The sequence below is a fragment of the Gambusia affinis genome, linkage group LG14 (assembly GCF_019740435.1).
Source record: "Gambusia affinis linkage group LG14, SWU_Gaff_1.0, whole genome shotgun sequence".
In the NCBI taxonomy this organism is placed as follows: Eukaryota; Metazoa; Chordata; class Actinopteri; order Cyprinodontiformes; family Poeciliidae; genus Gambusia; species Gambusia affinis.
In genome coordinates, this window is record NC_057881.1 from 5,086,982 (window position 1) to 5,105,875 (window position 18,894).

Sequence of the window (18,894 nt, forward strand, 5' to 3'; positions counted from 1 at the left end):
GTATTTTTTAGTCTTTCAGAATTTGCTTGATGACTGATGTTTATGTATATTTTTGAAAATGGCCTTCAAATGCATTTTTATTTTGCCAGAAATATAATTTGATATATTATCAAATAGTTTGGTAATTTATGTGAATGCTTAATATAAATACATTAAAAATAAAGTGCAGATTATAAAACTAAATATTTTTATATGAGAGCTTAGCTCCAAGCTATTCTTCTGGTTTTTAAACTATTTCATGCTCCAAGAAAAAAGTAACAGTCCTCTTTTTACTGGCATGTAAAGAAGTGATCATTTCAGGGCAACTATATCCATCTTAACACCTCAAGCATACTTATCGGATTACTGCGGTCATACGAACCTGAACTTTTTATTTTGAAAGCAATCATAAAGGCGGAAGCGAAAAGTTGATGTAATGAAGTCATATTTGTTATATTTTCCCGTACATCAGCGTGGGGTTAGAAGGTTCATGTACGTCATTGCGTCAGACAGACGACACTTAACTGGTTTCAGTTCAGGAATATAAAAAGTATAAAACATAAAAATAAAATACACTGCTATTAAGAGCTGCATTAATTTAATAAAAAAAGAATTGTAGGACATTTAAATATCACATTGGAAATATGAATATCTCCTAAAATATAAGAAACACACATATAGCTTGCTCTAAATGTAATGTTACATTCAAAACTATTTATTTCAACCAAACATGTCATCTATTAACATAAGCAAATAGAAAGCATGTGAAATGTTAGCAATTTTATCTTCTTCTTTGCTGCATTTGAAGCTGAAACCTAATACCAACAGATCATTGGCTGTAAATCCAGTTCTGTGTTTAAAAGTAAAAATACTTAAGAGTGACTTAAACTAAACACAAACAAACAGGCACACTTCGGTGGGCTGATCCACAAAACACACAGTTAATGTTTTTCATTTACCCAGAACAACACTTTTATAAAGTCCATGTCATGATAAATTCAGTAAATAAACACACTGGTCAGAAGCTTTGTCATTTTTGTAAAATGTCAAAGCAATAAAGAGAATCTGGTGCAATTCTGTAAAAACTGAGGTATTTAGAATTTTTATAAATATACTTTCAAGGGGCAGTATTATGTGCTTCCCAGCTAAATAGAAAAAATTTGTAGAACAATCAAGTAACTATGTCACCTTCAGTTCTTATAAAATGCTGCATATCTCAAATATCACTTAAAAAAAATCAATTTCATAATTTAACACCTTGAACCTGGACCTCTGTCTCCTTCCAACTTTCCGCCTTCAGGAAGTCGTCACAACATTGTTCCTCTATTAACCCTTTAACAATGTTTTTACCAATGTTGCACTGAGAAGTAGCTCATATAATGAGCTCAGCAGATGCATAGTTCCATCAGGTGATTGCTAATTGGTGCTGGCTAGTCGGAAGGAGCTGAAAGGGGAAATCATGTGGGAGAAGTGCTTTGTGAGGCAGTAGCTTGGAAGTTTGAAAATTGCAGTTCCAAGGAGGAGTTTCATCCTCAGCCCCCCAAGCATTCTGCACTGCTGAATGGTTGCCAAGGAAAATTAAATGATTAAATGATTTCTCAAACATGCATGTTTAAAAAAGCAACACTACAAGAATGTTTTTGATTAGGGAATAACATTATAAGATGACGTAAAGCTGAAAAAACTCAAATTAATACTGCCACTTTAATATAAAAACAAAAGAAAACTTTACAATTAAAGTTACTTGGGTTTTATTATTATAGCTCAGGAGAAGTTTTCAATTTCCTTCTTCATTTCCTAGAAAAAAAAGAGCAGAAAATGAAATAATTAAATAAACCAGTTGCAATTTTTTTCCCCAAATAAACTCCTCCACAAAGTATCAGTTTTCTTTTCTTTTTCTTTACAGGCATCTAAAACCAAAACATGTTTTTTTGGCAGATATGGTGTGGTTCATTAAACTATGAAATTTAGCTGAGCGGCTTTTACCTCTACTTGCCCGTAATAAAATCATATAGCGGCTAAAATAAAATAATAGCATGTGATAGGCACTTCTGAACTCTTTTAATTATCCACCATCTAAAATGTTCCTGAATAAACAAAGCTGAGTGGTGTTGCTGTACCTTAAGGAGCTCTGTCTTGTTGTAGTTGTTTCTGTGTCTGTAGATGGATTGAGCCAACAGAGCATAAAATTTCTCCAGAGTCTCCACCTCAGCAGCCTCTGTTTTAACTATTGCTCTGTTCAGCAGCTCCTGGAGAAAACAAGAATAAATACTGCAAACAATAGCTGCAAACAAATTACTTTAATTCATTTCAGTTTATTCATATAGCTCCAATTTACAATTATTCCATTTTAACTAACCTCATAAAACAAAAATGTAAAATCAATATCCAGTTATTTAGAAATTATATGATCAAATTGATTAATATATTTAACTACATTAATTACATCTAGTTTAAAACTGATAATATATTTCAAATGTGAAATATTAGTTAAATGTTATAAAAGATATCCGAATATTTTTAACCAATTGTATTTCATTAGAAACCTCAGAGGATCAATCAGAGCAAAAAGGGGCGGGGCTAAGGTTTAGGATGTCATTTTAGATTAGCACTTAGAACAAGACATTTCAACATGCATTGATATAAATATGATGCATCAAATTTTGAGTTCGAAAAGTACAAGGGAACTCCAGTTCTTGGTTCCCAAAAAGGGTGATAATCACTAACCAAAGTTAACTTACTTTCAGCTTTTTGTGATCAACTACGAGGTCGGGTGTTTGCTCGTCAACACTCTCAGCAGATCTGTTCTTGTTGAACTGCTGCATTTGCTCAAAAACAGCCTTGTTTGTTCTCATCTCAGACTTTCTCTGCCTCTCTGGGAAAGACAGAAAAGAAAGGTGCTCTCCTTTTAGCTGAAAAAATGAGGTTTACTGCAGTCTTTAATTCTTTTAATTCTTATATCAAACCTATATATATATTTTTTTTTAATAAAAGCTTTATTTTTGTTTGCATCTAAATATATTTATCCTGCACTTGTCACATTAAGAAAAACAAGAGTTTTTTTTGTTTACAGGGTACAAGTACAAACGCCAACATTTCAAACTAAAATAATCCTGTGGAGTAAATAAAAAAATGGTTCTCCTTCGAGTTATATGAAGTGAACATTTATTTCTGTGACAGAATATCAGAGAGCATCTGTTCTCGGCTCAGCTTTGTGCCAGTTTGATTCTGTGCCCAGAGTTCTGCCTGACTGTGAAATGTTTGCTCTTTAGATCTTCCTCAGCAGCGCCAGGACAAGCAAAGCAAGAAGCAGCACTTTCAGTACCTGTTTCACACACCGCAGGGCTTTAAAGCTAAGTCAGAGTCCCATGAAGACCGGTTAGTAGGGCAAGAGCAGGGCGGTCACACAGCCTGAGTTAGAGGTCCAGCTTCTGCTCCAAACCTCTGTTAGACAAACACACACCTAATTTCTTTAAATAAAACTCCGTCAACGATTTCCTTCGGATTGGGTCAGACTTTGAAGGCTGGCTGGACTTCAGTTTAATTTTGGGAGTGCTGCTGCTGGACTCGTTGCATCTTTGCTTTAGACGTTTTTGGAGAGCTTTAAAGTCTTGATGGTGCCTGTTAAGCTTCAGGAAGATGTTCTCGTCACCATCGCTGCTGTCTGACAAACTGGATGAGCTTTGGCCAACAGAACTACTCTCCCCTCCCATTCCATCTGTACTTGAATCTGAACTGGTTATGCTTGACATTGAGGAGCTTGAAGCTGTCTTCTTTTGTTGCCGTTTTCTAATGACACCAGTGCTCCACTTGGATTTTCGGGACGATTTGAAAGACTTTTTCTTACGCACTGCAAAAAGAAGTCAGAAGAGAGGTGGGGTTGAGGGTAGAGAGAGGATAGGAGGGGTCATTAGACAGAGAAGAAATGGGATGGAATGGAGCTGAATCTCTGTTCACTTGATCTTCTTGTTCTGCTTTAGCCTTTTCTCCCTGAGCTGCAGACTCTCTCATTCATTGTTCTCCTTTCAGTTAGCTCTGCAGATTCTACTTCTTCTTCTCATCGGCTCTGTGATTCTAATGCCGTTACATTTGAATAAAGATTCTGCAGCTCTCTGTCATTGCACCTTTACTTCACCTCTTCCTTTCCCTCTGATAAATTGAACAAAGGTGTGTCTTTAACATGACAATGTCTATTATTTCTTGAAAATATGACAATTTAAAAATGGAATAAAAATTTTTTGTCAGTTTGATCCTAACAGGAATACATATAAAGTATTTTCCATAATATAATACTGTTTGATTTTTCTTAGAATTTTTTTGTATTGTTGCTGCCAGAAAAATAAACCTGATATTCATTTTGGAAATTTGTGTAAGTTAATTTAGCCATGCAAACAATTTTCTTTATTTAACAGTAAATATGTCATATATCATATTTTTTTTAAAACTTTTCCTTTTTAGCTAGAAGCTTACAATATTAATTTCCATAACAAAAATGAAGACTAAAAAAAAGCGAGGAAGGCAGACAAGTACTAAAAATACATGCAGTGAATGAATCCAGTGCCCACCTGAGACAAAAGTAGCGATAGGAAAGGCTACATGTCAAGTCTGAAGTCAAAGTGACGATTATTTATCCAGCAAGAGAGAACAGTTTGCTAACAGAGGTACCTTGGAAAGCTATTAAACCTGCAGTCTACAGATGGATTTAAAAACTGCCTTCCTCAAGTCCAGTCATTTTGCCACAGTAATGGCTACTTGTGACAAAAACCGCAACTACATAACTAGTCTGTGTTTTACTCATAAGGGCTTAACTGAACTACAGAAAAATGCTTTTCTGAGGATACTTGTCTGTTTCACTAGTTTTCTCGCAAGATGAAAAATCTCTTCAAATGAATGCTACAGACGCAGTGGTGGCATTCACCAGACGCAGTGGTGAATGCGTCTGGTGACGCATTCACTGTAATTTTAACTGTTTAATTTTAACTGTAAAATTTATTTTACAGTTAATTTAATTAACTGTAATTTAAAATTACAGTATTTTAAATTACAGTTAAAATACTGTAATTTACAAGATCTACTGTCAAATATTCTCGTGTTTTAGTTTCATTTAGCTCAGACATGCACACAAAAATACTATTACATCTTATGATCAAATTAGGTTTTTAAAGTCTTTATTTCTGTTTTGCTTACAGCTAATAAAAACACAACATTTAAGATTAGAACAATACGTCAAACAAAAATAGAAAAATTATTTTGATAGAGAACCGTGGGTTAATGAAAACTACATTTTATACACATTTAAAGATTTTTTTTCAAAAGGCACTTTCTATTTCACAAACTAGTCTCATCAAAATGCTATTCTAATTTACTGAATACGACTATATTTAAGTTAAGAGGAAAAACAATTACCCATCGAAGTATTTTATTTTTTTGTGGATGGATGCTAACCATAGATGGCTTAAACCTTTGAAAAAGTTACATTTTGGTGTTAAGTTACATTGTCTTTTCAAGACAGAATTTTTATCAAGGCTTACGTTGAGGTCCAGTGCTGTTTCTGGGGAACACAGAGTTGTAGAAGCCATTGGTCAACTCTAGATTGGCTCTGCCCCTGTGGGATAACGCTGTCATAAAAATAAAAGTCTTAATTTATGGGTTGGAGGTTTTAAAAAAATAAGCACTGACTATGTAAATACATACCATAGGAGACATTTTTAATTCAAAGGGATGTTTTATTACTTCAGAACTAAATAGCATTTGTAAGAATAAAATTAAGAGTCCATGCTGAACACCTGGTGTAGTTTAGCTACAGTGAACAAAGTTTTACCTCTCTCAAGCCGAGACTCTCGAATCTCCTCGCAGATCCTCTGGAAATCCTTGTCCAGTTCATCTCTGATGATGACTCGCATTGTGTCTTTCAGGGCACAGGCACGGTGACGGATGTGACGATCTGACACAAGCAAACCATTTCACATGAATATTAAAATATAGAAACTTTGAATTCACAGTAGGTAAAACTCTAAGGGATAATCTAATATTTTTTGGGAAAGCAAAATGGCACACTCAAAGAAAGCACAAAGAGCTTATGGTTTAGATTTAATTTCCTTCAAAAGGTCTGCACCTGGTCATTTTAAAATGACAACACTATATACAAAGGGCTTGTCACCTCTAGCCCACATCAAAAGCATCTTAAGCTTGAAAACCATGCTAAGCATAAAACCTGGGCTCAAAAATCAAGTCACTGGGAAGATAATTTTATTTAGCAAAAATTTTAATTAAGAAAATGTTGAAATAATTTATGGTCTGCCTTGGTTTTTATTATTCATAATGACTGAATAAAAATTTGCGTGTAAATGTGGTGTGCTATTAAATAAATGTGAAGCTGTATCTATCCAATAAATTTGAATGACGTGCTTAAAGATATGGTGACTTTGAAATTACTTTTATGGATAGACTTGACCGAGCTAAGCAAATGGTCCGTCAGATCTTTAAGGTGGATTGATCAACAGTAACTAATTCGACTGTTCTGAAAATTTTTTTTGACAGCACCACATCTGTCTTCTTGTGCAAAGCTTCTGAAAGTTTGTTTTTCAAATTCCACTCTGCAGACTGTTTCTAGCTCAATGCCACACATTTTTCTCATAAAATAGATCTATTTAAGTGTGATACAGAAGACCTTAACTGCCAAGAAGAGAGACTGAGTGGGACAGGACTGAAAGCCTTTCGAGATTCTACTGGTTCTGTAAGTGTGGATTGGACCTGAAGGTGCGGTGGTCTTTTGGTTCCGTTCAAAGTGTTCTTAAAACATTGAGTTAATTATATAGAGAGTTATGTATTTATTCCCACCTGCTGGGTCTCTGTCTGGGTTGTACTCGAGAGCATTCTGCCAGATAAGGTCTGCATCTGACATGAACTCATCAACGGTGACATATTTATGCTCATCAATGTTGTACAGCAGGGTGGAGAGGTCCATGGGCTTCTGGATCACCATGAGGTAGTCTGGGACCTGGAAGATGGAGAGTTCATGGTTTTACACTCTTTCTAAAACATCCAGCAAGGAGCAAGAGCACAATAACCTAATATAAACTTTGTTTTAGTTTTAAATTGTATGTCTAGAGGGCATACGTTTACTTTAAAGCCTTTTTTATACAATAATGGAAACACAGTTAAATATGAAAAGGAAATAATTAAATTCCTTTTTAAATAAGAAAATAAACATTTTATTGCCTGAAACGTAATAACATAGCATTCTTTTAGTGAATTTGAAACAGCTGAAACTAAAACTATGGCATCCGAGGAATTTTGGGTAAAGCATACTTACAGACAAAAACATTTTCGTCTTAAATGCAAAATGTATAAATCGTATTTTCCGGACTATAGAGCGCACCTTTCTATAAGCCGCATCCACAACATTTGAAAAAAAAAAAAAAAAAAAACTGGAAACGTACATATATAAGCCACTGGTATTTCCGCCGCTTTCGGTTTTAATAATTCTGCTATTAATGAAGCAGCCATGCGTCTCCAACGCTGAACCATGGATTCGGTCATGCCAAGCTAACGTGCAGCGGCTCTATTTCCCTCCTGTACTGCCAGATCGATAGCCCTCAACTTAAAAGCTGCTTCATATGAACCTCTACGTGTTGTTTTCATGATGAGGGGGTTTGAGTTTGAGGAAATTTCTCTGCCGTGCCTGCTGCTAGCATGTGCTTGTTCTAAATCAAAATCAGCACTTTCTTCTTTGATTTCCAGCTTTGACTTTCAATGATTGACTTCCTGATAAGAGCCCCCTGGCGGTTGAAGAAAAATCAAAAGAAAAGCCGCACGGTTGGTTCAAAAGTGGGGAAAAAGTAGCGGCTAATAGTCCGAAATATACGGTAAATGTTATACAGCTATACTTTAGATGGCAACAAATCGATTACTAAATTAGTTGAAGATTATTTCAATAAATGATCAATGCCTCATGATGAATCCAATGAAGTGTTTCACTATGCTACTATGATGAAAACAGTCTTCCAGTTAGAGCTTAATAAAAAAAAAAAAAAAAGAATGAGATTACCTCCTCTATGTCGACAGGTTTGGTGAAGGCCTTAAAGCGGCGGTCCACTATCAGTCGCTCTGTGAGGTTACGGAGGAAGAGGCGGAGTTCCCGCAGCACATCCTCTTCCTGCTCCTCCACACGGAGGCGCTCCTGCTCGGTCATCTGTCTCAGGGGAGGAAGTGGAGCCACAGGAAGGATCTCCATGTTCTGGGTCACTGATGGCAGATAAGCAGGTGAATTAGGCTAACTTTTAAAACTGTTACTGAATACTTGGTATGCAGTAGTCAGCATATGAGAGGAACAGAGCACCATGGACACATACATGGTGCTCTGTGTCACATACTCAATTTATTCTTAGATGGTGGAGCTTCAGCTGCTTGGTTCAAAATGAGATCCTCAAAAAACTCTGTTCTCTCCTGCCGGGAGGGAACAGTCATTGTATATATCTCCCCATACTCCTCCCGAAACAGAGTTTGTATCTGATGATAAAACAAGATATGTTTAGGTATAATATGTTCATTTTCTTCCCTGGAATGAGTGTTTCTGGCTTTATTTTCCTGCTTTCAATAATAACTCAAAGAAACAGCATAAAATAAGAGAATGCACAGAAGAGGTAAAGGAAACTTTAAGGCTTCACCTCTGTGTCGAGCTTCTGGTGAGGAACGCTGCAGGTGGCGAGAAGGAGGATGGGAGAAAAAGAGGGGATGCTACCCAGCAAGCTGAGAAACGAGGCTCTAAGTGCGGATCCAGCCGTGTCCCACCACTGCTGGATGTGAGGGATATAGAGGATGCTGGGTGATGTCCGTTTGGCCTCGCAGAACACCTGAAAAGGGGAGACATTTTCTTGAAAGCTTTAATGTTTTTTTCTAAATTGTCCTGTTATATCCTTTGATTCTTTCTGCAGTTTCTTTTTACTACCACAAAATGCTGATGAAGGACAGTAGTTCACTTTGTGGTGTGCAGGTTGGTAAATATAATAGCAAAGTTTCAGCCTCTATGTGTAAATTAACTTTTTTATAAAATAGCTTAAACATTGCTGTAAAAGCCTTGCAGCTCAGTCTAATTAGAAAAATAATTAGACTCAGCATATTTAGACATTCCATATCTAAATTTTAAATAAATCGGCAAGAAATCAAATCCTTCAGAAAGATACACATATCTTGAGCTATGAGTATAGGTGCGCAATATTTTGCACTACTTCTATGAATTCGTGATAGCATCTGTCTGATCTTATCTAACAATTACTTGCGCACAGGCTTCCTCGGGAGAAACCCAGCTGACACCAAACAACACAGCAGAATCCAGGCTGTGGACAGTGAAACGCTCCAGGGCGTGCAGAATTGCAGGGGCCAGGTGGGACGTCTGACCAGAGTCCGAGCGGCCAGCCAGGAGCATTCGGGGGCGGTGGGACGTTGGGTGTTTGACAGCACTCCTGCAGGAGCCAACAGACCAAGAATACAAAGGCATTTATAGTTTAAGTTAAAAAATTAACATACATATTACATATTGTTTTATGTTAGATAGACTTCTGTGACTGCACAATGTTTCACCTAGCAAAATGCAGGAACTTTTTGTTCTGGGAGGTAGAAGGAGCAGAAATGCTGCAGGTTGAGGTCCCTTCATCTCCACTACTCATTAGACCATCATCGACGATACCAGAAGTCAGACCTTGCACAAAGACACAGATGTAAAAATTCTGAATTTGATTCTATATAATAATCCAACAGAGAGATGCTTCCAGCTTTCAGCACTCACTCACCCGGTTCCCTCTTCCTTTTCATCCCCTGCTCAGCGTGTGGAAATAGCTTCTGCAACACCTCCAGGATGTGGCTGAGGGCTGAGCGCAGCAGGGGCTGGACAACAGCTGACAGCGGTTTTGTAGGGCAGGCGTTGGAGCGTTGAGACGCCGGCTTCATCTTCCTCATAGCCGCCACAAAGTCGCAGCTGCTTACAGAGATGGAGGAGACATCCAGCAAGAGCTTCTGCGAGGTGCCGTAGATCTGTGGGTAGCGGCGCCGCAGGGCACACAGCGCTGCCTCAGTGCACACCGCCCTGATGTCGGCACCACAGTAACCTGCAGCAATTAAGGACTTTGCGGTCACTTCATTTAAAAAATAAAAAATAATGTGGCAAATTACAAAGCATGTGATTTTCATCCCACCTACCCACACATTTTCCTGCAAGTTCATCCAGAAAGTCTTCTGAAGGAGGAGGTTTCCACAGCCGTGTGTGGATCTTCAAAATCTCTTTACGAGACTGAAACCCAAGGAGCAAAAATTATACATTTTAGAATTCCAGTTAAATTGTACAAGTATTGAAAATTAAACACTTCCAAAAATTGTAATTAAGTGATAGTAATACAAGCTTCTTATGAAATATATACTTGTAAACTATTTCAAAGAGTCAAACTACTGTATAAAATATTAGAAATTTAGAAATTTCAGGCAGATGATGAAAAGAAAAGAATAAAGTTTTACCTCTTTGTCAGGAAGGGCAAACAGAAACTCCCTATCAAAGCGTCCCGGACGCCGCAGAGCTGGGTCGATGGAGTCCAGTCTGTTTGTCGCTCCGATCACCACAATCTCTCCTCGACCGTCCAACCCATCCATCAGAGCCAGCAGAGTTGACACAATAGAGCTGCAGAAGTTTAAAAATAAATTTGTTATTATTTACAGCCACAGAAAGAGGGTCAATGTAAAATATGTATATCTAAGTACTATAAAGACCTGTGAATCTGATCTTGTTTGCTGGATCGAACAGGAGCCAACCCATCAATCTCATCAAAGAAGATGATAGAGGGACGTCTCTGATAGGCCTAAAGAATGAACAAAAGTGTTGCATTATTTTGATGTAATGTATTTTTTTTTTATTATTTCAAAATCTGATGACATTGTTGAATCTTTGTATTTCCTGAACTGATTTTTTTCAGCCTTTTTTGCAACCAGCCACAAGAGGGCAGCACAGCAACATCAGATAACTTTAAAGTTACCTTTACCTGCTCAAACAGCAGCCTCAGCTGCCGCTCCGACTCCCCCACCCACTTGCTGAGGCAGTCGGCTCCTTTCCTCATGAAGAAGGACACCTTCTCGTTGCCATGGCTGCATTCATTGGCCAGTGCCCGGGCAACCAGTGTTTTTCCAGTCCCTGGTGGGCCATAGAACAGACAACCCCTGAAAAAAAGGCAAAACTATGTTTTTTGGGGGGGTTTAAATAAATTAAATTATATTTAATTTATTTAAATGTCATTTAAATTTCCCACATAATTTAGTGTTTGAGAATAAACATAAATCCTGTCAAGTTCATCATCATCTGTGTGAGTCACCTGGGAGGCTGAATCTTGAAATTATCAAAGACTTCTGGGTAAAGAAGAGGGAAGACAACCATCTCCTTTAGAGCTGAGATGTGACCCGACAGCCCACCGATGCTGTCAAAGCCCACCTGAGGAGAAAATAAAATTAACAAGGAAGGGAAATAGAGAATCAAGCACATATATATTTGCAAGAGAATCACATATTGTAAACAATAAAAATGTAGAAGTGCACAATAGAGGATCCATGAGGATCTCACACTGGTTAGTGACAGATATGATAGCTGTGGTGTAACTTACCATCCGATCAATAGCCATGGGATCAATGTCTGCCAGACCTGCTCCCATGGCCAACTTCTCTCTGCGAGAACTAAAAAGTTCCTCCTTACGCAGACCGAGTACACGGCAGTTGCTGAAGTGGAGTTAAAAAACATAATTGGTAAAATAGGGGAAAAACACCAATCAAGAAAAACTGCACTTACATTTCTTGTAAACAAACAGATTTAAAAAGTCAAACCTAGACAAGTTCAACATTGTTAAAGATAAACTTAACCAATTGTCAGAAAGTTGCAAGTGAGTTGATGTTTCTGTCAAGTCTGTGTAATAACTGATTTACTTTTTTTATTTGTGAAAAAAAATTAAAAGGGTCTACACGGTAAACTAATTCCTGGACTCTTTTATTCTGATCCTGTGGATTATTTCATAAAAGTTCTTCTACTGTCTTTGTTAACACTGGACACTAAAAACCAAAAGACAGAATTTATGTTACAATCCTCAGTGAAGAGATTCAGTGTCTGTGCCGACCTGCTAGAGGCCTTTTCATCATCAGAATCAGTGTTATCAGTCGACCATGCATTCTGAGCAGCCCTGATGGAAGGAGAAGAAGTAAACAAATGTATATCTCAAATTAGCAGTTCCTGTCAGAAGGTAAAATAAACACACATTACACACATTACATGACATTATCAATGGGCCTTGAATAATGGATTTGAACAGTAATTTTTCCATGAGGGAACAAATATAGTTGCAAAGAGTTTAAAAGATTTTTTTCCCACATTACCATATTTATGGTCATGTTTTTTCTAACCTTCAGTGAAATATTTTATTACATACAAACTAAAATACATAGGTTCACTAGACTTAAACATTTTTTGGTTTCAGGGGTCAATACAACAGTTCAAATAGTTTTCCATAAGTTATAGTGAGTAATTATTCCACAGTGATCACTTTATTTAACAATTTTACAATAGGAACGTTATTCCAATGTGAAACCACTTTGCCTAAGTCCACAAGACCCAGAGTTAAATTGGGTCTTATGTCATATTTTTGCAATGAAAAAATTATTTTAAATAGCATAAAAGTATAGAAAGTGCACGATCATTCATAATAATTTTATGAAAACTTATAACTATAACTAAATCTGTTTTAAATTATTCAGTAAATAGCTAAAATTAAAATCAATTTTTGTTTTTGTTACAAAAACAAAAATGTGAGTCTAAACAAGCAGAGAAACTAGATCAGTTTGTAAAATATTTCACTGAATCATAATCTAAAGTGTGAATAATTGGGAAATATTGTCAGTAAATTAAAGCAGAATTACACTGCAAAAACGTGATTTGCAATAACCCAACCTAGAACAGGTTCATTACAACAATATCTTCCTGTAATATGAGCCAAGTCACTTGCATATTTAGGAAATACAATAATTAAAAAAAAAATTGTTTATTTGTTTGTTTGTTTTTTAACCAGTCAGCAAAGAATTTAATGTAATTTTGGAGTGTTTTTGAAAGTTGTTTATAATAAACTAAAGTACAATTAGATTTCTTATTTTTTATATCTGTAGTCACTCTCTTCCAAATACATTTCCATCTAATTTGAGCTCATTTAGATGGGTTTAATGTTGTATTAAAAAATAATGCTTGTTCTTCTATTCATTTTCAAACAGCTTAAAGAAGAGAGAATATTGAATCCATGGTCTCACCTGAAGGTTCGCCTGCGTGTTATGCTTTTTCCTGATGAATTGACCTGGAAATTTCCTTTTAGGCACAGAACAGAACAGAAATCCAGAACTGGGTTGATTTATTACTATTTTAATAAATCTTATTAGACTAATGATTGTATTTCTTGTTATCTGGTTCATTGTTCCTTCCTAAAGTCAAAATGGAAATGATACAGTTGTGTTGTTAAATTTCAAGTGTTTTGACATATGCTCTCCTAAACCAAATTTATCAAGATAATATTTCATTTCTTGCTCTGTGTTTAACTATTTTAGAGAAAATGCAGTTCATTTTTCATATTTTCTGTGCTAGAGTACTGACACAGCAGAACTGACCTCTTTTGGCTCCCTGGTAAGGAGACGAGGGCTTGCCATTTATGGCATCAAAATTCTCAGTCACGCTGCAGTTACTCTCCTCATCTGCAGTTGTTCCAACCCCACTATCTACATCATCAACTGGAAATACCACAGAAGAAGAAAGTATGATGAAACACCCATCTCGTTTCTTCCTCTCCTTCGGTGCTTTATGTTCGTACAAACCAATGTCATCTGTGGTGTCAATGAGGTCTTTCTGTGGCGGTTCTGGTGTTATCGTCTTCTGTTCTTTAGAGGGAATCTTCTATAAATACATAAATACAGCTTAAATATAATGAACAAAACTAAGAGAGATACTGTATTAAAAAAAGGAGCAAAATTACATCAGAGATTAGACATCATGATTTCAAAGCAACATTTTACAGGAGTTTAATCATTAAACTTTGTTTTTCTGTTAGCTGAAGATTTTGTAATTGTGAAGCTAGACTTCTATCATTTTTGAGAAACTATGAAAATAATTTGACAAAAACTACTCACTGAAATCAAATATATTAATAATTTACAGAAACTGCTAGAGACACAGAAGTCTATTGACATGTTGTTGTCAGAAACAGTGGTTTTTAAATGGGTTTACACAGTTTGTAAAGGATGCCTCAGTTCCAACATCTAGAGAGGCTAAAAAGGAGAGATAAACAGCTGTATCCTTGGTTCAGCATTTTTATTCTTAAAGGCACTCCTCCCTTGTCCTGATTTCCACATGGGACCTTTGATTACAACTTTATCTCAGTGAAATCTGCTCTCTGTTGCTATTTCAGTTGGATAGAACAGAGGGATTGACAGAAATGTGTTCACACCAGTTGAGAAAGATGCCTCACAACCAAGAAGATCTAAACTTTGTCAACCTCATGTGACATAAGCACACAGACACACTCTGATGCTCCTCACACTCTCAGCTGCACCCTCCTCCTCCCCCAATATGTTGGCACCTGATAGAGCTGTCATCCCCTCCCCAGGAGCTGTGAGCAGAGAGGAAAGTCAGCATGCAGCTGGGTGCACCTCCCTTACAGAGAGCTGATAAGACAGCGTGCCCACCCATACAGACTGAGTACAGCATGATCCGGGGCTTTAAAGCCTGTGCGGAATGTAAACACAGCATGAGAGCATGCTGTCAAAACAAACCCATGCTGCAGAGAGCTGCAGACAGCTACTGGGAGCTGCGTTCAAATGCAGCTTATTCACAAACATACAGAAAAGGTTGCTTTATTTATTAAATTCACCTGATTCAAACTTACTGCAATTGTTTCAAGATTTTTGATGAGTTTGGTTCTATTTTTAACATCTTAGAACAAAATTAACCAACATTATTTCATGAGCAAATTTGGTTCTATTTTATCATAAGACGTTTTTGTGTCCATTTAATAACAGAAGACTAGAAATAACTGAAGGTTAAAGCTTCTACTGTGGCTGCAAATGAAGTAAATAAATAATTATATTGATAGATTTTAGTCCAGACTTACTTCATTTTTCTTGTTCTTAATCAGTTGTTTTTTCTTCTTCTGATTGGTGATATCCTTCTGGTCTCCGTGGCTGACGAGAAATGATAATCAAGATGTATGAATAATGATGATCAAATCTGCTTTCATCACAGTCCAATTTTCCTCCCCGACATAAGATACTGTGGCTAATAACCAGGATAAGGGCAACAATTGAACATAAATGTGACAGTTCACATGCGTATCGTTAAACAAAATGTTCTTTAAGAAGACTTGTAGCCTGGCAAGTCCACAAGTAAAGACTGAATATTACATCTGTGCACATTTCACTGCTAAAAATCAAATGAATAAACCAAAATTATCTATTCATTTTTATTTAAGGTGATTTTAAAAACTGCATCACGATAAAACACCGAACTTGTTTGAACAGTGTGTTATACTTCCTATTTATGTTACTGAGACGTCTTACTTGCTGTTGATGGCGTTAAACTTTTTGGAGGCTTCATATGTAGTCGTCTGTGTGGTTCTCCTGGTACTCTTCCTGATCCCATATTTCTTACCCCCTGACATGATGACATGTATATGTTTAGATTCTATATACTATGTAAAACTAATCCATGCATGTGTCTTTCTTTGTTTTGTTTTTTTTCCATTTCAACATATTATGAATGTCTAAAACTGTGAAACTTTTTCCGGGCCTGATAATACCTGAGACTGAAAGAGGCCAAGAGGAAAACCTCCGGATTTATTTGGATAAAACAAAATGTGGACATATATAAAATAAAAAGAAGAAAACGTTAAACTGAGCTTTGTATAAACTAATGACGACAGATTTTTAAATCCATTTGAATCAGAATTTTAACGTATGTTACAACTTTTTCCCTTAAGGTTATAATTTATATTTAATTTTCCTTTGGGGGCAATAGAGTATATTTGAATACAAATTAAATTGAATTCAAAGTTTAGTAGTACTTATTTTTAATATGTAAGAAAAAATAACATGTCTTACTTGTAAGGTTCTTAAGTCTAGAAGATCTCCTATCAACACAAGACAAACATCTGTATAAGGAAAAGAAAAGCTGCAGAATGATAAATTAAACAATAAACAATAGGTCTAGCATCATAGTTTAGATCATTTGTGATCAAACATTTGTTCTTTGTCTAAACAAAGAACAAACAATGTTTGATGATTAGAATTGGTGATAAAAATTTTAATATTTGGAGTCTGAGGTTTGAGGTTTAAAAAATTCCACACAATCAGAAATATTTGTATAAGCATCAATGGATATTTCACCAACTTCATCAAACTACATCAAGCAAATCTTTTATAAGCAATCTTATGAACACTGGAGTTCCAACATAAAAAACTGATTATCTTTTTATATTTTTTATATAAAAAAGTCCTGTATATAGTCTGAATATAAACTGAAAACTTGAACCAATTGTATAAAAATACATATGTATTTACCGATCTCACTTAGAAAATGTATTTTCAGTTATTTCTGATCTTTATTGGCTTTTGAAATTTCGGTTCTGATGTCTGACCTGATAACTTTTCTTGCAGGTTTTCTTGCAATTTCTTCATCACGTGTGTGTGAATTAGTGCGATTCTCTTCTTCTTTCTTGGCAGGAACTTTCTAAAGAACATTTCATAGGTTAATATATGCAACTGTTAATCATGCAAATGTATGTATTACAGAATAGCATAATGCTGGTTGTTAAAATATAAGGCTACAGTTACTATATCAGTAAATCATGTGAAGAATATTGATAAAAATTTCTACAACCATATTACTTGCAATGAATACACATTTTGCTCCCTTCCCTGTTTCTCATCCAAAACTGTTGGTGCTCTTTGGCACTGAGATCTGTCTGAAGTTTTGACACTTTAAATATATTGCCCATCAATTACTAGAAGTAATATATTATAGTAACATACTATACAACCCTTTTAGAGATTGGGAGTCATTTACTGCTTTGTTTAGCCAAGCCAGTCAGTCAGATCAACTCAATAAAAACAAAAGAGGGATACTGACCTGAAACATGAATGTTTGTCATGTAATCATTAAAATTAATATATAAAAGGCATATCATTTTTTGTTGTAGTTATCCAAAACAACAAAGAAAGCTGGATGAAATTTTACAGATTTATATTTCATATTTTGAGTAATCTTTTATGCATAATTATTTGCTTTTCAGCTTGTATTTTTCATTAATTTGATTTCTCTAGCACACCCAGCACAATAAATTTCTTAATCAGTAGTTATTAATTGGCTTAAAATAAATCAAAATATTGGAAAATGTTTGAAGAAATCTTGCAATTATATTTAAAAAAATGTGTTAGCTACATAATTATGCTCTTAAAGAAATTAAGACATTGCAAGCTAAAAAGAAAATGTCATCAATTAATGTTGTGTTTATTAATGTTTTATGTTAATATAAACTATACATTCAATACTCACAGAACCAATATTAAGGAAAATACTTTCGTAAACAGACAAAAGTGAGAACGAGTAATGGAAAATTAAGAAAAGCGTTATGTAAACATAGGTGTATCATAACAGAGCTAAAGCAATTTACTGACAACTAATATAAATTGTTAAGGCGATTGATGGTGAGAGACAAAAAAATACCATCATACATGTTGAGAAAATATCTTATATCCCACTAAATTATATATATATATATAATATTTCGCACTGTTTTTATAAGATTTATGTTTCCTGTTTTGCTTTCGTTAGTTCGTTCTGACCAACAGCTAAAAATTAAAACTTAAAAAATGCAGCAACATTAACACACTGACTTTGGGAAGCTTTTTCGTCTTTGAACGAGTCACCGCTGTTCTTATGCTGGTGTCTTTCCGGGCTCGCTGGGGAGTCTTCGAGACCTTGGCCGCCTTCTTTTTCAGCTTACGGTTCCGAACTACATCCCTTCTTCTGTTGGCTCGACCACGGTTCTTCACCATGGTGACGCTCAAACGCTAACCCGGAGACGGTTAATGTGTTAGCTTACGGGCTAAAGTACTAAAAGTAGAAAAAAACGAGCAAACACCGACATTGTCACGTCGACCTGTTGAGAGATGTTTTGCAGAGATGATGTTTAGAGTCACCGTCTTACTGTGACTGAAGAGAGAGATGAAAGTCACACACACCCAGACACAGCTAGATAAGCTCTCGGAGCCCAACAACCCGAGTCAATTCAAACGGCTGAGTTTTGCCGCCGCCTAGTGGTCGTCACGACGTAATGTACGCGTGTTTAAGAAATGTAAGGTTTTAAAATTGAAATAGAAAAACAGATCTTATCTTATAAATGGTGCATTTTCTGCGTCTTACATATGCTTATATAAAGTTTTAAAAATCCAGATATATCAAGCAACTTTATCCTGCACTGTATTTTTGACAAACTGTGTAGTTTAATGTTTCTAATGCTGATATTCATAGTTATAATTTTCCATACAAACAACCCAAATTACACCAATCTTCTATGAAAATTGTGTTTTCTGCAGAACCTGTCACATTATAAATGTACCATTAATTTCTTTAAATGTACCACAAATGTACCAACTGTGATCTTACTGTTAGTTTAAAAGGTATATTAGACATTAAAGCTTTGTTTAAAAAAAAAGTTTTAATTAACTAAATAAATGCTAAAGGGACATCAGAAAAACAATACTGTTTTGGAACTAATTTAATAGCTCAAATAAAATGTGTTTTTCTTAATTATTGTCAAATCAAAGAACATCATTTCAAAGTCTTACACAATATGTACTCTA

The 18,894-nt window shown here is 35.7% G+C and overlaps 1 protein-coding gene across 5 annotated transcripts; it reads right to left on the bottom strand.

The window, feature by feature from the left end:
- Positions 1–1,713: 1,713 nt before the first annotated feature.
- LOC122844141 (ATPase family AAA domain-containing protein 2-like) lies at positions 1,714–18,349 on the bottom strand. 5 transcript variants are annotated; one of them, XM_044139342.1, is made up of 29 exons: positions 18,240–18,349; positions 17,926–18,145; positions 16,668–16,759; positions 16,132–16,160; positions 15,592–15,685; positions 15,147–15,216; positions 13,855–13,933; positions 13,651–13,770; positions 13,300–13,354; positions 12,123–12,185; positions 11,619–11,730; positions 11,334–11,449; positions 11,007–11,181; positions 10,738–10,826; positions 10,489–10,648; positions 10,177–10,267; positions 9,771–10,085; positions 9,562–9,679; positions 9,257–9,443; positions 8,649–8,834; positions 8,355–8,490; positions 8,030–8,226; positions 6,820–6,979; positions 5,801–5,923; positions 5,511–5,597; positions 3,443–3,829; positions 2,721–2,854; positions 2,100–2,228; positions 1,714–1,776 (listed from the first exon to the last, which is right to left on the bottom strand). In XM_044139342.1, exons 2-29 carry the CDS (start codon positions 18,085–18,087, stop codon positions 1,744–1,746), a joined length of 3,699 nt encoding a protein of 1,232 aa, XP_043995277.1. In that variant the 5' UTR covers positions 18,088–18,145; positions 18,240–18,349; the 3' UTR covers positions 1,714–1,743. The 5 variants fall into 5 exon arrangements, with proteins under 5 accessions (XP_043995277.1, XP_043995278.1, XP_043995279.1 ...); XM_044139343.1 differs by having other exon boundaries at positions 18,274–18,340; XM_044139344.1 differs by having other exon boundaries at positions 8,355–8,427; positions 17,926–18,346.
- Between the last annotated feature and the right edge of the window lie 545 nt (positions 18,350–18,894).